The sequence below is a fragment of the Anser brachyrhynchus genome (assembly GCF_964034855.1).
Source record: "Anser brachyrhynchus genome assembly, chromosome: 3".
NCBI classification, from domain to species: Eukaryota; Metazoa; Chordata; class Aves; order Anseriformes; family Anatidae; genus Anser; species Anser brachyrhynchus.
This window is the reverse complement of record NC_137696.1, coordinates 68,185,091-68,208,436: the sequence shown is the minus strand read 5'-3', so window position 1 is coordinate 68,208,436 and position 23,346 is coordinate 68,185,091. Positions and strand designations below refer to the sequence as shown.

The window sequence follows — 23,346 nt, the reverse complement described above, 5'->3', positions numbered from 1 at the left end:
AGTTCTATTTGGCCTAGGAGCACTCAGGAGACCATCTGTGTCCCATGCAATTCTCTCATTTTTAGCCATTTAACTAAATTTCTTAAAGGAATTACAGTAAGACTCTAGAGTTACTTTTTTTTCCTTTTTGAAACTAATCTAATTTCCTACTTGCAATTTTGCATACGTCCCTGTAAGAAAGCATTAGGCTTTATTTTCTTCTTTATTGACATATTGTGAATTTCCCTTATCAATCTCCAAATTAAATTCCAATTTAAACCAAGTTCTGTCACAACATTCTTTGGAGCTTTGACACTAGGCCGTTGTCCCTCCCAGTTGCATAGCATGCATCTTGGGACTTGCTGAGTAACAGCTACAAGGTTTTCTTCTCCTCTTTTCTCTTAACTTGTCACTAGTCCCTACACAGTTTTCAAAAGGACATTAACTACTTCAGAGTAGCCACAGGTCCTTGTGAAATCATCAAAATTCCTATCTGGAAGCTGCCAGCAAAGAAGTTTGCAAATTACAGTTAAAAACGTTGATTATTTCCCTAGTTCCTGAAACAAGTTTAATAGCAAAATAATAATTGTAATGCCCCCCCCAAAAAAAGGGGGATTTTTTTTTCCTCAAATAGTGACAGTATCTCAAGATAATCATGCAATATTCCAAGTATCTCTGACGCTTTTTGACATAGTAGATTCTATATCAGCAATTCTCCTGAGCATACACGCTAAAGATAAGCAGCAAGCTCAGTAAGAGGCCTGTCAACCTTGCTATACCACACTAAAGTATTAATTACAATGTTTTCAGGAAGATAACTCACTCTTCCCAACAGCGTGGAAAACATAACAAAAAGAACAGTCAAGAAAACACTATATTGCCCAATTTTTACACCTAACATGCTTCAACTAATATTCCTTCCTACCTCAGCTTTTCCCTGTAATATAGACGGAAAGTAGCAATTAAAATGCAGTAGCACTTCTGCTTTAAATTGTTCTAAAACGGTTGCAAGTTTATTAAACATAATATAAAATTAGGGAAGTGCAACTTTGTGTGATCTTGTACAATACTTTCAAACTATTTGTGCACAGAGCTACTGACACATTACTCCTGACATGTAATCCTTTCCCAAAAAAATGTAAATACTGAAAACAAACCTCAATCCCTTTCTCTCGTAACAAAGTTTCTCACTGTATTTAGCATGTCAGAAAACACAACTTCAGCTACAGCAGAGCATTCCACAGCTGCCTGGACAAAGGACACACAGCAAGTGTTAAGTATTAAACCAACACAAACAGCGAATTGATTTTACAGAAGAGCTTTTTAGAACTTCAAAATGGAGGAAAAGAGGCAGGAAAGGGGAACTACAAGAACTGAACTGCTTTGTCCTTCTCTAGATAAACGATTTGACACTAGCTGCACATGACAGACCAACATAAGATGTTAGAATTCTGTTAATTAATAATGAGTAATGATAATTATGAGTTTGAATAGGAAATAACTTCCAAAGTCCCAGGAGTTAAACCAGGCTGCTGGAGTTAAACCACACTGCTCAAAATACACAGCTAAACTGCCATTTCCATGCAAGTTAGCACTGACGTTACTGTTAGTACATAGTATTCTTGAAGTGACTGTAAATGGCTGAATCTTATCATTTGATATGCAAAACTTTTTACTGAGTGCATATGCTCCCAATATGTATGAATTAAGATAACATGTAAAAGCAACTTTGCACTCTCAACGTCACGTCCCCCAAGTACAGCAGCAGCTTGCCAACTTCTAGATGAATCCAATCCATCTTCTTAGCCAGAAGCCTTTCCCCTCCAGGGCAGCCAGCCGGCCAGAGGGGACCCCTTTGCCGAGGGGTGCCCACCAAGGGTGCAGGAGAGGAGGTCTCCCCATGCTTTGGAAATCCAGACACATGCCAAACGCATAAGCCATCTGAAATCCTGTGGACGTATTGCCGCACAGTACACAGGCAGCAGTCATACACCACAAAAGGTTGTTGTTTTTTTTTTTTTTTCTTGTGCCCGTCCCCAGACTGGCAGAAGAATTTGTTTTCCAAAAATTGCAGTTCCATAGGGAAACCATTTTCTCAGTGAACAGCTGAGATGTTCACATTGCGCATTGTAACAGAGATGATAAAAAGTGATATTGGAGGATTTCAATATTTTCCAAAGGGTAAAAATTTGAATTTAACAATAGGATGGTGTCACACTCTCTTCCATCTCCAATTGCAACCAGGAGCCCTATCCAGAAGCCAGGCACACCTTCAACTCGCTGACGGAGGAATGTCAACTTTAGCTGGTACAATTGCACGCAAGATAGCCTTTGCCAAGCCTTTGCTTGTAGGCTTGGTAAAGACAGAGTGCAAGAACAATTACCCATAAACAGTGCAAATTAGCTCATAGGCTTGTAAATTGGGCAAATAAAACTTATGCTTTCGTGCCAACACTGAGACAGATTTAGGAGTGGGAGGGGAGGAGGTACTTCACTGCTATGGTTCAACTTCCAGATTCCCAACTGTTCCAGGCACACCAGCATTTCAATGAAGCCAATAAGCTTTCCTTGGTTTTTAACATTTCCCCAACTTCAGATCTCAAACTCATGAATTTCTATAAACCTGGGGAGAAAAAAAAAACAAAAAAAAAAAAAAAAAACAAACAATGCCTGGTAAAACTAAAACCAAAAGATTCCAATTTTGCAGGTGACAGATAAGGAATTTAGAAAAGAAAAAGCCCACACAACCCTACATAAATCAGCCGCTATCTGTCCCTGTAACGTACTCCAGCTTTAAAAGAATGTGCTGATTAAAATGTAGGCACTCACTTTGCTAATGCCTTTTTTTTTTTTCCTGCTTTTCTCTCTAGTTTGGGCTAAGTTAAAATTAAAAAAAAATAAAAATAATAAAATAATAACTAAAAAAAACACCACTTTTATAAATGCACCATTTCAAAGAGCAGGTCTGGGGAGCAGGAGGAGGCGAACGGACCCCACTGAACCGAACTGCTCCGTGCCCACCCCTGGCAGCGCAGGGCCCGAGCGCGGAGCCGGAGCCGGAGCCCGGCCGCCTGCCGCCCCGCTCCCCGCGCCCGTCAGTGTTCTCCACTGCCACCTGCTGGCCTCAGCCCGCGGACGCTTTTAACCGAAATGGTTATGGAAGTTCTGTTTGTTTGTTTGTTTTTGTTTTTTTTTGCCTCAGTTGGAGGCGAAGGGTAAAGAGAGAGAGGGAAGTTAAAGGTGGTCTGGAAAGAAACTCGGTAAGGGAAGAAGAAAAATATATCAGTTCTTGATGAAGTTTGAATATTGTATTTTTTCAGACTTCCTTTGCTTCCCTCACCCCGCAGAAAAAAGAAAAAAAAGAGGAAAAGGCTTCAGTAGAAGGAGTGGAGGCAGACAAAAGTGCTTTAGCTGCCTGGCTGAGGCCAGACGGGGTCCAGCAATGCAACAAGATGACAAAGTCTAAGACCACTGCTAAGAAGCATCTTCCCCAGGATAAAGCAGCTTCATCCATGCCAAAAACAAAACAAAAAAAAAAAAATCGAAAAATACACCAAGTACCTATAACTTTTGTGCTCCACAACAAGTCCAAAAGCCAACACTCTGCATGCTGGGGAGAGCTCATCCGGATATTTACTTATCTGCTGACCTCCACAAAAGGGCCCCTAGATGGGCCCTACATGGGTTGCGTTACCACGAGGGGATATGTTGATGGTCATACAGGGACAACGTCTATGGCTTTCAACCAACTTCATGGCTACACGAGGCAAAATCCAGCAGAAAACTTAAATCTCGCTGCAGCAGGCAATGTCCCCCCATCCACACAGGTCCCAGCTAGTCAGAAAAAGACAGCATGGAGACAAAACCGCAAAGCCCTTCAGGGCCATACTCAAATGGCTAGAAAAGAAAATGGTGCTTTCCTGACAGATGGGGAGAACCAAAGCATTCACCTCAAGTCTTTTCTTACAGCTTCTTCTCCAATACTTTTTAGTCATACTATCTCCCTGCACTTGGCCACCAACCATTCACAAACGGGATGTGCTTCTGTAAACATGACAGATTCAGTTTTAAAGCAAGCTACTCCATATATAAAATTTCAAATTCCATGAGAAATGAAAGCTCTGTGTCAGAAAATACACAAAATTGTATGCATTATATACAAAAAACAAAAACATCATTTTCAGCTACATTTCTTTTGGTTGTACCTAATGATACTTACGACAACTACCCAAGGCTGTAGGTCAACAAAAAAGATATAGAATTTGTATGTGCAACACCTGTGAAGCCATTTAAACATCTGGCAAAAATACTATTGTGGTTACATTTCAAGTCACTGTTGCATTTGTATTTAGTTCACAATAATTACACAGAAAAGTGTTTTTCTTACAAAAACTCTACTTTTCAAAAAAAAAAGAATTTAAAAACATATCTAATAAGCATCTGAAATGTTTGATGTTTTTCCAACATAGGCTGCTTATGTAAACAGATTTTATAACAACGTTGCATGTAAAATAAAATGTGACCAACTTTGTGTGTTAGAACAATTTACATGCACTTGCGTGACACCATCCTATGAGCAACTCAACTCTGCATTCCTGTCCAAACAAATCTAATCTCTTCCTTACAACAAGCGCTCCAGAGCCTTCAAGTTGATTTTACCCAAGAGTATTTCTGGGCTATCTTTGGAATGCTGGCGGGGGGGCAGCAAGGAGGGAGTGGAAGAAACACAAGCAAGTAGTAATCGAATATAGATGGCAGTTAAACCTCAAGCGTTTACCAAAAAATTATACCACTCCTTATAAATCACTGCTTGGCTAACACTGACCTTCACTAAAATGTTTACGAAGTTAATGCTGTCCTGTAGATTCAACCTCTATGAAAAATGGCACGTTCACCTCCGCTACCAATTTATGTTATTCCATCCATATGTGCTTGCACATTGGGTCATAAATTATGGGCTCATAACCCGCTGTACGTGCAGCTTTCGTATTTCCTATAAAAACTGCTACTTACAAATAGTCAGGCAGAGGCTTTCTACCAAGACTCCTTTAAAAAAAAAGAAGAGATTTTTAATCTGAAAATAAAGATCAGGAATTTCATGTCTTAACTCAGATGAAGATTGACTGGAGCTACTGATCCAGCTTGTCCTGTGTTTCGGATCATAAGCTTTTTAGAGAAAGGAAATTAGACTCTTTTTTTCAGAAAATAGCCATTCACATTTACAATTCTACAGAAATGACAAACAGCAGGCATACCAGTTCCCTCAGAAACTGCTTCGTTATAAACATTTAAAAGTTTCAATCAGTTTAAAGTTTTAATTTGTGCCAAAACTTTGTAGTAATGTAGTTTAGGTTTGCTCTTTGTCTTTACTATACCACCACTGATAGTAGAATATACTATAAAAGCCTCTCACTTTCTACCGCTTGGAAGTTATGAAACTTGGTAACTTGAAAATTTTACTCCATTATTTTCAAGAACAGAATTCAAATGGACGAGTCAAAAGATATAAAACTGAGAGACATAAAAATATTTTCTCAAAAGGTTTCTTCCACAGAGAATGTGTAGCAGTCAGTGAAGAGGAAGAAAACCCCTTAATTGGTTTCAGTTGGAAGTCTTCCTCACTGCACGCTCAAAAGAGAGAATGAGTCTACTTGCAATGAAGCACCAGTCCATTAATCAGAACTAAGTAGTTTAAAGTGACTACTTTTCAACAAAGATCATCTGCTCCTCTAAATTCCAAAAGGTTGTTTGTAGCCAAGGCTTATAAGTACCTGTGATTTCTAGTCTTCTATTACCTCTAACACAGATGTTTTTCATTTGTAATATTAAGATTACAAAATGTATTTGTTATGTAAAGTGTAATCAGCTTCATCTTTTTTTCCCCCCTGATGTGCATTCTGTTACTTGTTTGCCCATATTCTCCAAAAGAATATATTAAATCCCAAAAACCTAATTTAGAACCAGGAAAGTTATAACATAAAATGTCTTAGCTTTCATAAAGCATTCACGTTTTATCAATGGCTGCAGGAACATTATAAGTAACTTAAATAAATCCTAACAGTCTTGTCCTCCTTCCGTGACTTGAACAAAGTGATCTAAATAGATGTAATGACCAAAAAAATAATTAAATAGAAAGAGTGAGAAAATGAAGGCATCTAGTCCAAGATCTCCCAGAAGCATTAAAGTAATACCTTACATAATAGTAGTGGACAATTACTGTAAAGCTTAACTCTTGCGAGATACAGAACTAACTTTGATCTTTCAATGAGATTGAGGATGAGGACGATCTAAAATTCTAGCTCTAGAAGTAATTCTGTAGCAACATATTAGTTAAAAAGACCATACTTAAAATGCTTGCTGCTCTATCTATCCAGACATTGACCTCACCTTCTTCACAGCCTCTTTGCAACCATCTTGCAAGAAACTTACCAAGTCTCCTGACATAGATCCCATTTTCTTAGAAGTCTCACTGGGAGAAAAGCTGAATGCTACAATTAACAGAGACTTGACATTAACTTGGAATTAGTCTTCCCTGTGTATTATAAATGCTAAGCAGCAAAGTGCTGTATATTTAGACAACGAAAGACAAAAGCATGTTTAACATCACATTAATATACTATTTCAATGTGAAATAGACTGTCACAGACTCAACTGATACTTCTCCAACTCTCAGACACATCACGATGTGTCTCCTTACCCTCCCAGTCAAGATATCCAAGACGCAGACTGTACTTGCAAGCATAACAACCTCTCCAAGCTACACTTACCTCTTCCTAGAGAACCCTTTTATTTTCCACAACTGCAAATTGGAGATGAATGACTCAGCCACAAGAATAAGTCAACACCACTCAGATTCTCATTTGTCTACAGAATATAGAATGTTCGTACAAAATCTTTCTACTGTTTGTTCTAGATATAGCCAACTATTTAAACAAAACTAAAAAGCAAAAAGGATTCAACTATTTATCTTCACATCCACTTTCCTCGTTTACAACGAGATCATTCAGTAGCTTTTAAATAAGATTCTTTTCTAAATGCCCTTGAAGCATAAAGTCCAATTCTGAGCTTAGGCACATGAACATATAAACTTAAAATTCATGTGATTAAGCCAGAGAAAAAAAAATATTGAGATTAAAATAAAACAAATCCAGGCGTGGCCTAGCAAAATCAGATATTCTTATGTATTTTTGTTCCCAAGGTCAGTACTAAATAAGACACAAGCTATTTCCTGACTAATTTTCTATAAAGTAAACTTTAAAGGCCACAGCAGCCACTAGTGAATGGCTTTTTTATTTATTTAAATAAATAAAATATAAAAACAAAAAACCCATAGCTCTAGTAAACATAAACGTAGTAGCATGTTAATTGGTAATACTGCTGTTGGTATCACAAACAGGCAGTATAGACATTCCCTAACCATGTATTCCTGTTAATAAGACTATCAAGATTACTTTGATTAGTATCACTTGTCGGCTTCAAACCCTTTCAAATAAATTAAAAAAATAAATAAATAAATAAAAAAGAACCAGTACGTCACATGCAAATTCTGCAGTTAGAGACAGTCGCACTTTTTGTTCCATGCAGTTAATAAGCTCTCGGGTTTTAATCACATAACGCTACCCCTCCTCAATCTCACCAAGAAAAATATAGATCTGTTCCAAGTGTTATACTTACAATCTGGTTTGTATCTCCAACAAAACAGGCACGGAACCCATAAAATTAAATTGTGACTGGAAAAAGCAGACTGTATCTCCACACAACACTGACAGGACGAGGAATTCAGAAAACAGAGCCTTGAAACCACAATAGAAAGAATAATTTGGAGACAATAGATGTTGATCATTTGTGTCTTTAATGCCGTCTAATAATACTACACATGTAATTACAGTGGAAAGATATAATTAGGATGATTTATTTAGAATAGGTAGCACTTTCGGTCTTTCATGAAAAAGAAGGCACCAACCTACAGTGGGAATTTACAGATCTGCTTTTACAGAAATATTCTCTGGTTTCAAATTCCTGCAGAGAAATCACTGTAAAATCCTGGATGGTATTAGTCCCATCCAAGAGGAATCTCAATGTTACCTTGAGTAAAAAGAAAAAAATGAAGTTGTTTCACTTCAGCTATTTCATTAACCTGCCCTTTCCAAGTCTCCCAGCATTAAATTAGTAACATCAGTAACAGACCGCCTCCCTGTTTGCTTAACGCTGTAACAGGACTACTTAGGAGAAGAAAAATTGCAACCAAAAAATGCATCCAAAGTGCTGGCACACCAACTGTAGTGTGTTCATGTTTATAAAAAGGTTTCCAAATGCTAACCAAGAGAAGTTACAAACAGCCCAACTACTGTTAAATAATTTATAATAGGGGAAAGCAGGCCTTTTAAATTGAGTCCAGAAAGGAATGTAGATTTGATTACCAATTCTGACCTTCTATCACCTGAAATCACAGGAGAAAAATAACATCACAATTGCAAGCATGCAAAACCCTTTACGGTAACATTATAGCTTTTACGAGCAGTTCAAAACAGGTATTAATGAATTGTCAAGAAGGCTACAAGAGACATTAGACAGCAGCTTAGGGATGTTTTCACAGCATAGGCTTGCAGAGGGTACTGGCATTTCAGTTGGTCAAGCCAGCGTGCGGCTGAATACAGGAGCGCTAAATTTCTTGGTGTACAACCGGTGGCAGTGAACATTGCGCAGTGTTTCAGGATGAAATAAATTGCATCTTCTCCCTGGGAGCCTGTGTAGGATTCCGGAGGATTTCCAACCTTTTAGCTGCAGCTGTAGCTGTGGGGAGCTCAGGGATACTGGGTAGGCACCTCACCCTTGCTAACCAACGTCAGGCAGTCTGCCCAAGATCAAGCAATGCACAGAGCCTCAACTCTGAAGTCCTACAAAGATACCTAGTCATATGTGATTGGGGGAAAAAATTAAAGAGCTGCTAGTAGATAAAGGGGAAGATGAAGGGAAACCCTAGGGGTGAGATTTGACATTAGTCACCCTTATCCAGTGGCCACACCAACTTGGGCGTCCTCACTGCATGCTGCCACTCGCGCCCACCTGAACCACAGTCACGGACCTGGAGTTCGCCAAGATCTAAGCTCGAGCCTGCGCTCCCAGCATTACTGCTGGCCCCGCTGCCGGCCGGGCTGTCCTGCCCCTGCGTTTCACCTGCCTAGCACCTCAGGGAATAGTTTCCTGCTGGATGATCAGGATGGACTGGCAAACCCGGACCAGGCAGGTTTGTGCCAGAGAAAAGAGAAGAGAGGAACCAGGGAAGCGTCAATTCAGGTGAGCTGGCAAGGAACCAGCTCCTAACTTTACCTCACTAAAAACCCAGAAAAGAAAGACTACTTTTTATTTGAAACCAAAATGTGTTACTAACATTCTGAAGTTATCTAGGCAATGGTCACAGTCTGCTCGGGCATAAGGAAAAGCAAAAGCTAACCTTCCTTCCACATTCCATGCGTAGTGATAGAAGTACGCTTGGAGACGCGATTACTATAACCGCCTACTTTCCAGAGCACTAAACCTATATGTAAAGCTCAGCTTAAACTATATCCCATGACAGCCTAAAGCTACCATGAGTAATACTGTCTTCCACAGCTCAGAAGTTTGAAGCTTCAGCCAGTCTGAAGCCCTACTTTATTATTTGCAGAGTCTTCATAGGCAAGTTGGCTCCCATCCTCAGAGCAGGTTGAGCAGGAAGGTCACAGGCACTGAAGAAGACTGGAAAAAGCACAAATTCCTGGTCTCAGGGAAGCCCCATGCCTGCTGGGGTTTCCATTTCAGAGGAACTCCAAACCTTCAATAACTTGCCTCCAGGTGCTGGAAAGTTTCTGTCAGGCTGTAAGCAACCCTCCCATCAGCCTTCAGAAAGTGCCATAAAACTGGCTCCAAATTATACACTATCTATAACCACATGATGGGAGTCCAACTTGCAGCTGATTATTCCAGAAACGTGCAGAAACATAGCCACTGAATAAAATGATTTCAGCTTGCCAGCACGAAAAGCAACACTTTGTTTACTCATGCTTTGTCTTCTGCTTTCCCTCCTGTTTGCATTTGCAAAATCAATTAAAATATGTGCCCAAAAATTAGAAAATTGTGTTGGTTTTTTTTTAATAATATACAGAAAATAAGAAGAAAATAGTATATAGGGATACATACATGCACTTTACTGTTGACTTTTAAAGCAGTACGTGTCTCACGTAAAAGGGAGAAAGTGTCATGTTTAATTCACAGACTTGCTAGAGAAAGAGGAAGGTAGAGCTTCAGTGAAAACAGGTATAACAATCTCTTGCAGCATTTCTTAGCCAATGCCTGAAAGATTTCTTGTTTAATTAAGGTGTTCCTGGAAACACAAAGGGGGAAATAAAGCACCAGTCTTCCTGAAGGCAAGGGGATTTTTTGAGTTTTTCATCTAACAGCGGCAAATGCTCTACAAAATTGCCACTCCACATTAGGAACCTGCACCAACCTTGCCTGAAAACAAAAATATTCACACTTCTCATTTCCCCCCTCCTCCTTCAGCTAGAAGTGTGCAGTATCCATAATGCATATGGCTCCACAGTGAACTGTGACTTCAGCATACTACTTGACAATGAAGAAAGCCCCAAGGCCCGTATTTGTAAGAATAAACCAGATCATACTAATCTGGCTCTAGGAATTTCAAGATTGGTATCATATTGCAACTGGCTACCCACTTGAACGTAATTTCTCCTCAGGTTTTTCTTTCTACTTGAAGTGCCAGCAGTGTTAATCAACTCATTCAAGCAGCACATATTACCACTGCAGAATCCACAGAAAGCTCTAGATCCTGCACAGAGCTCTCTCAAATATACGAAACCACACAGAATTTAATTTAATTAGTTCTGACATCCTTCTAAACAAACCAGTTTCCACTAGCAAGTTTGAAGCCTACACACTGTATTCGAAATTATTTTACTCACACAGTCTTGAAAGCCTGAGAATTTTTGGTTCATTCGAAATAGTAAGCCAAAAAAATGGGAGAGATTTCCTTGGGAATGCAAGGAAAAGTTTTAACTGGAAACCACAAAATTTATTCTAACTGCTTTGGCTTGTCATGAAGTATTCACTGAACAGAGTTTGCTTAACTTTTCAAAGCACAGGCAGTCAGAAAGGAATAAGCAATAAACATCCTCTACAGGTGAAGAGTTTTCCTAGAAAATCCAGCAAACTGTAACAGTTTCAATTCCATTCAACAAGATGCAACACTGCCACTATTTAAAAAAAGGGATTCAAAGCTTTATGCAAACAAATGCCTTTTTAAAAAAAAAAAAAAAAAGAAATCCCCTCTCTTACTGTACTATGTCATATCTGATCAGAATTTGACCCCTGCTTAATTTCGTTTTTGTTTTAAAACGGGGGAGGGAGGGCATTAAGAACAAAACACACAAAAAAAACAGCAGCACCTTACTAAAAACAGTCTCCTTGCTTTGGTGCTTCCATTGTTCTCGGCCTTCTCATTCTTTCCTAATTTCCATTAATATTGCATGTTTTACCTATTTAAAAAGGATAAAACTATATACGCACAGGGGACATCAGGGTGGGGACACAACACTGCAATCACAAAGGTCACAAAGATCGGACCTATGCAACCCTGACCTGAACACATTCTAGATGGACTATTCCTTCAAATATGAAAAATATGGTATTATTTGCCATCTTCTTTACGTGTAGTGAGCATCCCATGGCAGAAGGCATCTTCTGCAAAGAAATCACTATGCAATTGTGTGCCAGTTAAAATAAAGGATTAAGATTTCTCTTTTGCTTAATCTTCTAGTTAAACACTAATCAACACAATAACCAATCAAAATTACACTTCCATATTAAAACCTCACACTGAATCTACACTACGTTGTCTAGATACTGCAAAATTTTGTATTGATCATGTCTGAAACACCGACACTTCAGGTGCTCTACAAACAGCTCGCAGTTTTGCTACAAGGACAGTATTTTAGGATTGTAAAACAGACACAAGCTGAATGCTTCTGCTGAAAAAAAAATATACTTTGTGTGAAATAATTAGCAGTCTTAGCTATGATACCATTTAGAAAAGGGTAATGAGCATCTACCTCACCTAGTGACTTTGGTCACCAGGCAGCTGAGCAAGAATCATTACCATAAAATATGCTAAATCCATGGTTAAGATTAAAACTTAGAATGAAAGGGCTTTCCTTTTAAAATAAATAAATGCATACTTCTGGAACAGAAACTGCTTCTGTTGTAAAATCTAGCTTCACAAAAATCACTCCATTTAGCATAAATTAAAACCTACATAAACAGGTAAACTTTCTCAAATACCAAATATTTTTGAATACATTAGCCTAAAAATCTTTGGCAATATGAATAAAGCTTGTTTCTCACATATTAGTATACATCACATCAAATGCAACACACACAAAGGTGCTATTTTGTGGGTTATTTGGTTTTAATGGTTTGGGAGAGGGGGCATGTTTTCTTTGGTAAGCATCAACTTGATTCTTGTTTTTTTTACTATGAGGTTTCCTATAACAACTTCAGAGCACAGAGCTTCAAGGAGACTTAAACCAATCCCTTCCAGAATCTGCAGACCGCATGCTCACCACTCCAACTCCCACTGGATTTGGTTAAAACAGCCGAAGGAGTTAATCCCACCCTTAGCAAATGCCCACAGAAACCAGGAACGGGAGCCAGGGAGGTCACAGCCCAGCACATTATCTGTGCCCGTCACCACTGCAGCAGAAACGGGGCTGCAAACTGCAGCCGCGAAGGAGAGGATGCATGTCCCACCCCGTGATCGATGCTTCAGTTTCAAGCTCTGTTTGGGGTTACTGGAGCAGACAGTTGAGGATGATAACTCCTCAAATGGCCCCCGTACCAGATCATTAGAGCCCTTAGGGACCTTAGTCATCTGAATTATGTCTGACACTAAAGCTAACTGATTCTTCTGAAGAAAAGCACTATGCAGATATATAAGGCACTGCTGCTGATATGCCTGGGCCCATACCTTTAGTTAAACAACTGTTGCTCTGGTGGGGACATGCCTTTATACACAATTCCTAATCAATATCCTGAAGAGCAGCCTTGTCCTAAAAGCTGCACATGAATACACAAAATGCATCAACCTACTTCATTCTTCTTCTCATGTAACCTAATTATAGAATATTAAAAACATACTTCCCTTATCTACTGGGTAAGAAGATTCAATAGGGCTTTCAGAGGCTTCCATACACAGATGGGAAAACTGGGCTCAAAAAAAATAAATAAATAAAAAGGACTTGAGGTTTAAGATCCAGCCCTTCATTTCATTACTCTGCTGAAAATTAAAATCTCAGCATAACGTATGTTTGCCCTATAATGACACATTGGATATAATAAAAATTAGTCAAATTAACTCTAAAGTCATTTATTTAATTTTGAAAAATGTGCATAGCCCCCTTTTAATCCAATTTACCCTAATCCATTCCTCAGGTGAATTATACTAACTCGAATTTTAATACATCACTTTAATACTGAATGAAAGCTACCCACATGTAAGTTTAACACGATTTAACTGAACTGTTTTAAATTCATACTTAATTTGAATTAGTTACCCTTATTGTTACACATGGATAAGTCACCTTCACCCATGCTTTGAAAAAAGGCCACATCAAATACCAAATTTGGTCCTGACAAGATGGGACTTCTCTACGGACACTACCGCACCAGGCAGAAGACTTCAAAGAAGGTGTAATCTCTGCTGGAAAGGCAGCTTCTCACTTGGCCAAATCCATAAAAAGCCAAGGATTAAACAGGTGTTAAGGCTTTCACCTCAAAAAGTGTTACTGAATACAAGTGAAAGACACCTTTTTGTGGAACACTGGAAATCACATGGAAAATCTTGTGGATATCCCCTTCCTAGTAGCGCTGTGCTTACTAAAGAACAGAAGCAAACAGTTCCATTCCAAACTCCAGCTGCCTTCATGCTTAACTTAAAGTATAACACAAGTTTGTCAGTGACTGCATTTAGAACCATAAATTTCTAGATTTCTTGCAATTTTCTAGATTTCTAAAGTTCTTGCAAGCTCCTGTTAAGATCTTCTCCTCTCTTCATCTCTAGAAGACCAGAACAAGCCCAGCTCCCTTCAGGTGACCCTTGGAGGTCACACCATCCAGGCCCCAACCATCACAACAGTGCTCCTTTCATCAGCTTCTCAAAAACCTTCTGTTTCCCCATATCCTTCTCAACCTGGGAAGAGAGCAAGAGCCCCAATACCCATCAAAATACCCCGCAAATCTCACCAGTACCAAGCAGAGGGGGACAACAGCTTCCACCTACATGCTGGCTATGCTCCTCCCAGTGCAGCACAGTACACATTCATTTTATTCACAACAAAACCTGGCTCACACTCAGTCAGGTATCTATCCCAGATCCCTTTTTGACGTTTCTGCCAGTCAGCCACTATTCAGCCTGTATCCAGGCACAGGTTATTCCTCCTGCCAAGACTGGTCCATGCAGTGATGTTCTTGGTCCAGAAGTCCTTTGTAACACCATTCAAAATAAAGTGATCAACCCCAAGCTACTCTGGCTTGCAATAAGATACCATGTGTCATGACTACCACAATGGCATGAGGCATCATCACAACTCACTTGGTGAATTGTGCCTTTTCAATAACAGACAGTGCTCGTCAGAAACAGTCAGGGGCACTGGTCACCCTCCATTACAAAACTGAGATTCAAAATGAAAAGGCAACAGCAAGTGGTAGAGTAGGTATTGTTACTATAAACATCAACTACAATTACACTCTCCTGAGTGCCTAGTAAAGTGCTAAAATGCACACCTTTGAAAGTTAAAATCAGCATGACTTCTAGCAGAAGCAAAACTATACACCTGACAGTTCTGAATTGGCACTGGGGAGGGTGGAGGTGTCCCCATCTTCAGATCTCCCTGGTGTGCAATTGAGTAGTTCTCATCTATAATGGTACTTTGAGATCACTAATATTGGCAAGTGATGAACTGATACACTAATACTTCCTCAACTTCTTCAGTGAAAACATGCACTAGGAGAACTTAAAGGGGAAACTATTTTCAGTTTGGAATTAAATAAGTCTTTCAGCTGATATGCTTATCTAACCAGATTCAAACATACTATGAACCACTGTACTCAAATATCAAGTAAAAGCTAGCTCAAATTCAATTTCAGAAGACATTCAGCAGGGAAAAGTGCCAAAGGAACACACTCTTGCTAACAAATGAGAACAAAGTTTAAGGAGAACTAAGCATAAACACACACCTACCTTTTCTCTAAAAAAAAAGACTCTTTTAACATTGAAATATTAAATACAAACTATATTACACTTTTTCTTTAAACAGATAAACAGAGACTATGGAAGGTTTGCACTTCCCTCCTCCCCAGGGGAGATCTAACTTCTGAAACTCAGTGGTTTCAGTAGCTATTGAAATGACAGAGGCAGGAAGAACTGTTTGATACATCAATAATGACATCCATCTTTCATTGTTTAAGCAGAAGCCTGATCTGCTTATTACTTACTGTGTAAGAAACAGGATTAAATATGAGGAGAGAGAACTTACCATGATTTGCTTTGCAACATTAACAAAGTGTTCAATAGTAGTTTTGGTGCTAAGTCTGCTGAAGTAAAATGTTCAAATGGCCTTGGAAGAATCTATTTGACAACAGAGCATTAATCTCTGAAAGAAAGTCAAGGCTATTTACTATGCAAGTGCTATAAGATCACCCCCTTGGTATGGAGAATGCATGTTTATCTTCTTTCGAAATCAGATTTTCCTTATTCTGTGTGATATTAATCTCCATGGGGGTGGACACCTCTGTGAAGGTGCAATGGTTCATCTCCTGGTTCTGGTCAATTCTTGTTTTAATCTCATTTCCAGATCAGAGTCTTCATGCATAGTGAGATATTAATCTCTATAGGGGCAGACATCTCAGCTGGCCCTAGAGCACAGCTCCCCCTCTTCTGGTCAATTCTTATTTTCATTCTAATTTCCTGTGATTTATATTCCTCTTTCAAGTTTAATATATTCTACTTCACTCTTCTCAACAAGTCTCTCTCCCTCCACTGCTTCTTTGCGGAAATTTTCACAGGAAAACAAACTGGTTTGATTCCTTTCACTAACCATTTCCTTCAAAATCCTTGCAGTACAGATCAGGTTGATGGCAATAACACCTATTTGCAGACATACTGCTAACACTTGCCTTATTAAGGTTTAGTTTTCTCAGCAGGGTTTCATTTTGTGCATTCCTGCTTCATACAAAATTTCATTTGCCTGTTTCAGGATGGGATAACCCCACAGTTAGGTAACAGACTAGAATAGAAGTTAGAACATTAAAAAATTAAAATATAATGCCTTACCGTACACTTGCTGATTGACAGCCAAGCCCCTGGGCATGCAGCCCTACCTCTGCAAAACGAGGGCTGTGGTACAAGCATACCTCACAGGACCAGCATGAGGATGAAGTTAAAGTATTTCAGGCCTCTCAAACATTAGTCTCATAAGGGACAGCAGAACCACAGGGGAGGCAAACAGAACCAGAGATCTTCAACCCGCATCATGCCTAGCCTCAAATATTTTGAGACCTTGTCTCGTTGCTCTTCCCACTGAATACTGAGCATTGAGCAGGTATGGCATTTAATTTCACTATCTAAATAAGCTTTCAATTTTCCCTGCAAGGTTTGCTCCTCAGCCCTGAACACATAAGCACTTCCACATCACCAAATTAATGTATAATTATCACCATCTCCCCTTTACTCACCACATGAGAAAAACACCAGCCACACGGTTAAATTCAAACACTTGGAAATGCATGGTTATAGAAAAGGCAACAGACATTATTTCAGAAATGCTGCTACTCAGAAGAGTATGTTTCTCTTCAATGTTTAGTCCCACTGATTTTTATTTGCTCTATTTGCAGGGAGTCCTACCTAACTGTTGTTAACATGTTGTACCTGTATTAGCGATTGGGTTCAGAACAGCAGGAGAAGTGTTTGGTAAATGCAGGGCATTCATCAGTTTCTCCACACAGTTCTTGCACACGTGCATTCAGAGAAGAGCAAGCCAGAAGCTCCACTTCTGAAGTCCACCAACACTTCACAGGGAAGCTCAGTTTGGAGCTAACAGACCATGAGGACCCTAGGAACACAATGTCTTTTTCCCCCTAGAAAGCTTCAAGTGCGCAGCAGAGACATTTGACCCACAGCTAATATGAAATAAATTGCCTGGCTAAAGCACATCATGGTTCCAAGATCCTCACATCTCATAACACCTCAGTTTAGTGACCAGCATCCACTGCACCAAATTACTTGCCAGTGCAGATCCAGCCCGTCTTCCTAAAACACGACAAAACAGAATTGCCCTGACTGCTACGACTGTCACAGATAAAACTGCCAAGACCTTTCCATCTTTTCTGCATAGCAGCTTGTAAAGGCTCAAGTGCAAAAAGGCACTGCAAACAAGTGTGTAGACAACCCTATCCAAACATAACCTGGCCTTGCCTTTGGAAGTTTTTTTGAAAATGTTTCTATTCGCAGCCAGTCAAGTTAAAAGCTTGAATTAAAAAAGGAAGGCTTCCTACTTACCCAAGTGTGTGGGTTTCCAAATCTTCTATTCAAAACCTTTTGCAAAGCAAATTACATTACACTTCAGACCTTTTATCCAAATTTTGATGTCTATTTAACTATACTCAGTGTTTCCATTTTTATACACGGACCTTATGTGACTATCTGGTAGGCTACTATCTTTTGCAATACATTAGCCAGTTTTCAAACACAGATTACAGTCCTCCATTAAGAGTATCTTCTTTTCCTATTGCACTTCATCTCCTGCTATTACAACCTTTCATCATATCAGACTCTGTAAACAGTGTCTGAGAACAAACTACTCTACGTCCAATATGAACTGATCAATCATATATGAAAGAAACAAAAAAAACTCCAGGGAGCCTAAAACTATTTATATATTTCCAGCAGGTATAAACACATTCCTCAAAGAGCCTTTGGGTCCATTTATGAACTATTTATCAATTACTGAACATTTACATGGAAGATACAATCATTTGTAGTTTATCTTACATACCATTAAAGGCAAATCCTCTTAATTATGACTTATTTAGACAGAAATTTTCAGTACGTACAATCCTAATGTTCTTAATGTTGTTATACTTTCTCTGCTTTTCCCTTCCTCCATGATATAAGGAATTCTGAGGCCCAATACCTTTCTTTCTTTCTTTTTTTTTTTTTTTAATGGGATTCTGAATCTCAAAAGTTTAAGGAAATATCAACTTCATTGGGCCACAGTACTTCACAGCCAAAATATTCTTTTATATAAAGAATTTTATTTAAATGTCACGCTGCATACTGCTTTCTCTTTCTTAATGCTTCCATATAAACACAAAGAAATGTAAATTTAATCAGAAACTTGATTACTATATTTGGGATGTTGTAAACAAAAGGTCAGAAAGGAGGGAAAAGAAGGGCATGAATGATCCTGTGACAAACAAGACAGTCATCTCTGACACAAAAATTCTCAGAAAAGAATCTGAAACCAAAGAGATGGCAGTTTTACCTGGATACCCCCCTGACAAGCCCATTTTAATGTAGCAAACTGGACGCTAAAAATGATTAAATTTGGGTGTTTAAAAAAAAAAAAAAAAAAACAATAAACCAAAGGCTAAGCAGAAGCAAGGAAGAACCTGGAGAACTTCCAAGAGAGTCACCAGAAGCCCCCAGCTTCTGACCCCAGGGTGGGAGCCTGGAGAATGATGTCTTAAGTATGAAGGTATTCATCCCACATGTGAGCTCACTGGTTTGTTTTTCGGTTCTGTTTAACCTGGCAATAAAATCAACATATAGCACAACTGGAATGGTTTAGAATTTTACTTATTACTGCCCACACACCTGCAATTGTCAGCATAACAAGACAAGAGATAAAACATGAGTTATTCCTGAAGCTCCAACAGCAAGAGAACAGCAACAAGCACGGACTTAAATTCCTTTGTTTCTCAGTCCACCTTTTGCATCTTATAAAGGATAAAACTACCTGGCTCATTGATGGCACACTATTCAAGAAATTAGAAAACTTTGATTTTTGCAACAGATTTATAGCCCCTTCTGCCGCTTTTTAAAATTGTGCTTCTTTCTTCAAACCTTTTGCTTTACTATCATAGCTACAAAGCTGCTTACCAGCTCAGTACTCACTCCTCAACTGCAAAGCAATCACTGCTGTAATTTGGAAGAACAAAGAAGAGGATTTGGGATCTTTATGGTTCAGGATTTTTTTAATTGCAAAATTGTGATCCCTGGAACCATTTTAATTTTCCCCTCCCAGCGCAAAAGCAGTTGCTCTTCATTTCACTGGAGTACACTAAAAATAATTATTTTTCTTACAGCGTTTTGCTGATCAAGAGTAATGCATTTATGCCTCCCCTTAAATCAAGTATGATTGTTTCCCCACTTTTCGAAGTGGTATTCAGGCCAAGAACTTCTGAAAAACTATTTTTCACTAGAGTTCTGTTACAAACACTACCTATGCAGTGGCAAGACAACAGTATTTAGTAAAAACTTATTAAAATATCCATTATGTAATCAATACCATCACTATAGTCATACCTAAAAGCGAATCAAATGTTTTCTGTATTTTAGAGATAACTAAACATTTAGCAGCTTCATTCACTCCTTCCTGTATCCTCTAGGGACTGTATAATACATAAACCAAATAAATTTGAGCATTTTCTTTGACATTTGTTTCAGTTCCTAGTTGCCCTATGTTTTTAGGCCTAGGCTGACAATACAAATGCTTCACAAAGTACAGATTTTTATTTTTTATTTCTTAACTCATGCATCCACTTCCATTAAACAGATCTTTTTTTCTCTAATTCTCTTAACTTTAACTTCAAAGAATACGACTGACCTATAAATTAAGACTTCTTTCAGGTGATGAAAAGTGAAGAATACATGTTTTAGGAGGTGACTGGCCAAAATTCTTTCCCTGAAACACAAACTAATACTTGTTTTCATTCCCTTTTCTATGTTCAAGCAAATGGACAGAAATGTTTATAGCTAGCATCTGGATACCATCACTACGCAAAGCCATCCAACATATTCTTCCAGTATTTTGAAGGTCTGCAAATGTCATTATTAATCACAAATCCTACTCTTTCAGGTTCACAGCCTCATCATGTAGCCCATAAAACAGACCAAAGATTTTCAAATACATGGTTTCCGTCAATTTCAAAGTAGTGTACAGTCTCCCCTCTTCTGGATACTCATAAAGAACATCTGTGCAGCCTCTCTCAACGACAACATAATTTTGCCCTTCCCAAATGCTGGTCAGTTAACGCAACGCTTTGTTCAATAGTTGTCACAAACACCAATAAATCACCAGAAGAGTTGCACATTTGAAGTATAAACTAAAAAAAAAAATGTGGGTAAGTGAACTGGAGGGAACAACGGCCACCCCCCAAAAAAAGCTGTTTAGTACAGCTACTTCAGTGTGTTTAAAACAACCTATAAACTGAGCCTGGTAGCTAACTGCTGCTGCAGAGGCAGAGGATAGACATGCAGCGAGGAACTCGCTCATCCCAGAAAGGACTGCAGACCTGGAAGCACCTCATGCCTGAAACATGACTCAGACAGAGCTGTTAGCTTGCCCTGTAGTACTTAACCAAATCAGCATACAGGGATTTCAAAGCAACGTTTCAAGGCAAACAAAATAAAAAGTACTAAGAGAATAACACACCACCTAAGAATGCAACGCCTTCCCACTTATGCAAGATGTATCAAAGAATGAAAACTGACTTTATCAAAGAAAAAACATAAGCTAGACAGCTTGGCTATTAATAGCATCTGAACTCAGTAACTGCTAATAGAATTGTTTTAAAAATATTAATATTAAAAATAATAATAATTTGACAACTTTTCACTGCCAGGTTTCAGCCAAGTCACAGCCAGAAAAGTCATCTACATTTTACACCCATCCATTTAGTCTGTGTTTACCAGGGAAATTATGTTCCCTTTCATTACTCAGCTTTGTTTCAACTGATTCAGAAATCCAACATAACACACTAAAGGTTTCGCCCTTACCTGGAAATTGGCTGTCCTTATTTTACACTTATTTATATATGCATGTACATTATAGATTTATATATGTAAGCAGGGAAATGAAGGCTTTTCTTGGGGGTGGGAGTTGTTAATAATTTCTTGTACTATTTGAAAGACAAGGTACCAAGGAAAAGAAAAGCCAACCCCACAAAGATTTACAAATGCAAGAAACTTAATATAAATAGACCTTTTGCACTAAACAAGACCACACACACCCAGCATTCACATGCTGAAGAGCTGGCAAGCCTGAGGAATTAGTTTGCAATTTTTAGTACTTTCACAAACTAGGTTAGGATGGATTACTAGTAAAAGCTAACTACAAAAGGAATATTTGTCTGGCTTTTCTGAATTGAATAAGGAAAAGACTGAAAAGACCACTTTATGACATTTCTGTTGTGAGAAAAGTCTTTTAATGGAAATTTTCTAGCCTGAAAAACTGAATGCAATAAAACACTTTCATGAACAGAGAGACACAACTAAGCAGTGAAAAGGAGGAACATATACTAACATGCTGAAAAGCCTAATGATATTTATACTCATTAACTATTCTGGAGTAAAGAATCACAAATACCTCGCCTCCCTTCAATTATAGCATGAAAAAATACAAAATTACCATTAAAGTCTTCCAGCAAAAACACAAGGAAAACCAAGGAGATTAAAAAAACAACTATAACAAAAGCGAGTAGAAGCTCACAAGAGCAGTGAGAATCTACCCCTTTTTTTCAGGAGCACGGGGAAAAGATTATGGAATGATTAGGTGCTTTCTTTTTGCCTTTTTTTTTATTATTATTTTTTTTAACCAACGCCATTATCTCCTCTGTAAAATATCATATGAAAAACAGAGAAAATTTAATACACCGTTGTCTTGATCTGCTTACTCATAGTCCACTTAAAACCTACACAATATTCAGATTTCAGCATACTTATCTAAGAGACATCAGAAGAAATCTCTTCTACAGTCATAAAAAGCATGTCGTCAAAGGAATCAGAAGTTGAACAAAACATAAAACTGCCTTCGGTGTTTTGGATTAGTAGGTTTTAGCAAATTGTCCTCTTAAAGCATTTTAAGTACTGTGACAGCAGTCAGCAGTGAAAACTTATCTCTGCTTTGAACTCTGCCAAATTTCTTCAGTGTTCCCTTGTTTGATAACTGCTTTACATTTACAAAGAACAGGCAAACGGGATAACACTAGAAGAACCAAACAACTGACATTCCCCATTTTGATCTTACTCCAGCCTAACACCACACAGAGATGATATAGATTCAATGAAGTGATCAAAGATCAAATTGAAGCATTTTTCTAATAGATCCAGGGCAAGTCTCAACTAGGTCTTATAATTTTTTCACTGTAGTTAAAATAAGTCTAAAATTTCTGTGTTTCAATATATTTTTTCCTTATTGCTTAAATCTGCACCTGGGCTGCAACAACCCCAAGCAGAGCTACAGGCTGGGAGATGAGTGGCTGGAAAGCTGCCTGGCCGAGAAGGACCTGGGAGTATTGGTGGATAGTCGGCTGAATATGAGCCAGCAGTGTGCCCAGGTGGCCAAGAAGGCCAACGGCATCCTGGCCTGTATAAGAAGCAGTGTGGCCAGCAGGTCGAGGGAAGTGATTGTGCCCCTGTACTCGGCTCTGGTGAGGCCGCACCTCGAGTACTGTGTTCAGTTTTGGGCCCCTCGCTACAGGAAGGACATGGACGTGCTCGAGCGAGTCCAGAGAAGGGCGACCAAGCTTGTGAGGGGTCTGGAGAACAAGTCTTACGAGGAGCGGCTGAGGGAGCTGGGCTTGTTCAGCCTGGAGAAGAGGAGGCTCAGGGGCGACCTCATCACTCTCTACAGTTACCTGAAAGGAGGCTGTAGAGAGGTGGGGGTTGGTCTGTTCTCCCACGTGCCTAGTGACAGGACGAGGGGGAATGGGCTAAAGTTGCGACAGGGGAGTTTTAGGTTGGATGTTAGGAAGTACTTCTTTACCGAAAGGGTTATTAAGCATTGGAACGGGCTGCCCAGGGAGGTGGTGGAGTCACCATCCCTGGAGGTCTTTAAAAGACGTTTAGATGTAGAGCTTAGGGATATGGTTTAGTGGAGTACTTAGTGTTAGGTCGGAGGTTGGACTCGATGATCTTGAGGTCTCTTCCAACCTAGAGAAATCTGTGAATCTGTGTGAATCTGTAAATCCTTTATTGATTTAAATTAGCAACAGGTATCCTAAATCACACCATACGATTCACAAATAAAGGCAAGTTGT

General features: G+C 39.0%; 1 protein-coding gene across 5 annotated transcripts in view; it reads right to left on the bottom strand.

Moving 5' to 3' along the window:
* Positions 1 to 23,346, bottom strand: part of PTPRK (protein tyrosine phosphatase receptor type K) — a 421,389-nt gene that overhangs the window by 387,907 nt on the left and 10,136 nt on the right. The window contains exon 1 of one of the 5 annotated variants that reach the window (XM_080586778.1): positions 7,654 to 22,452. The exons of 3 other annotated variants lie outside the window; for them this stretch is intronic. In XM_080586778.1, the coding sequence (XP_080442904.1) occupies positions 7,654 to 7,822 (169 nt within the window). In that variant the 5' untranslated portion in view covers positions 7,823 to 22,452. Of the gene's footprint in view, positions 1 to 7,653; positions 22,453 to 23,346 lie in introns of those variants that run through there. One more of the 5 variants, XM_080586777.1, reaches the window with a different exon arrangement.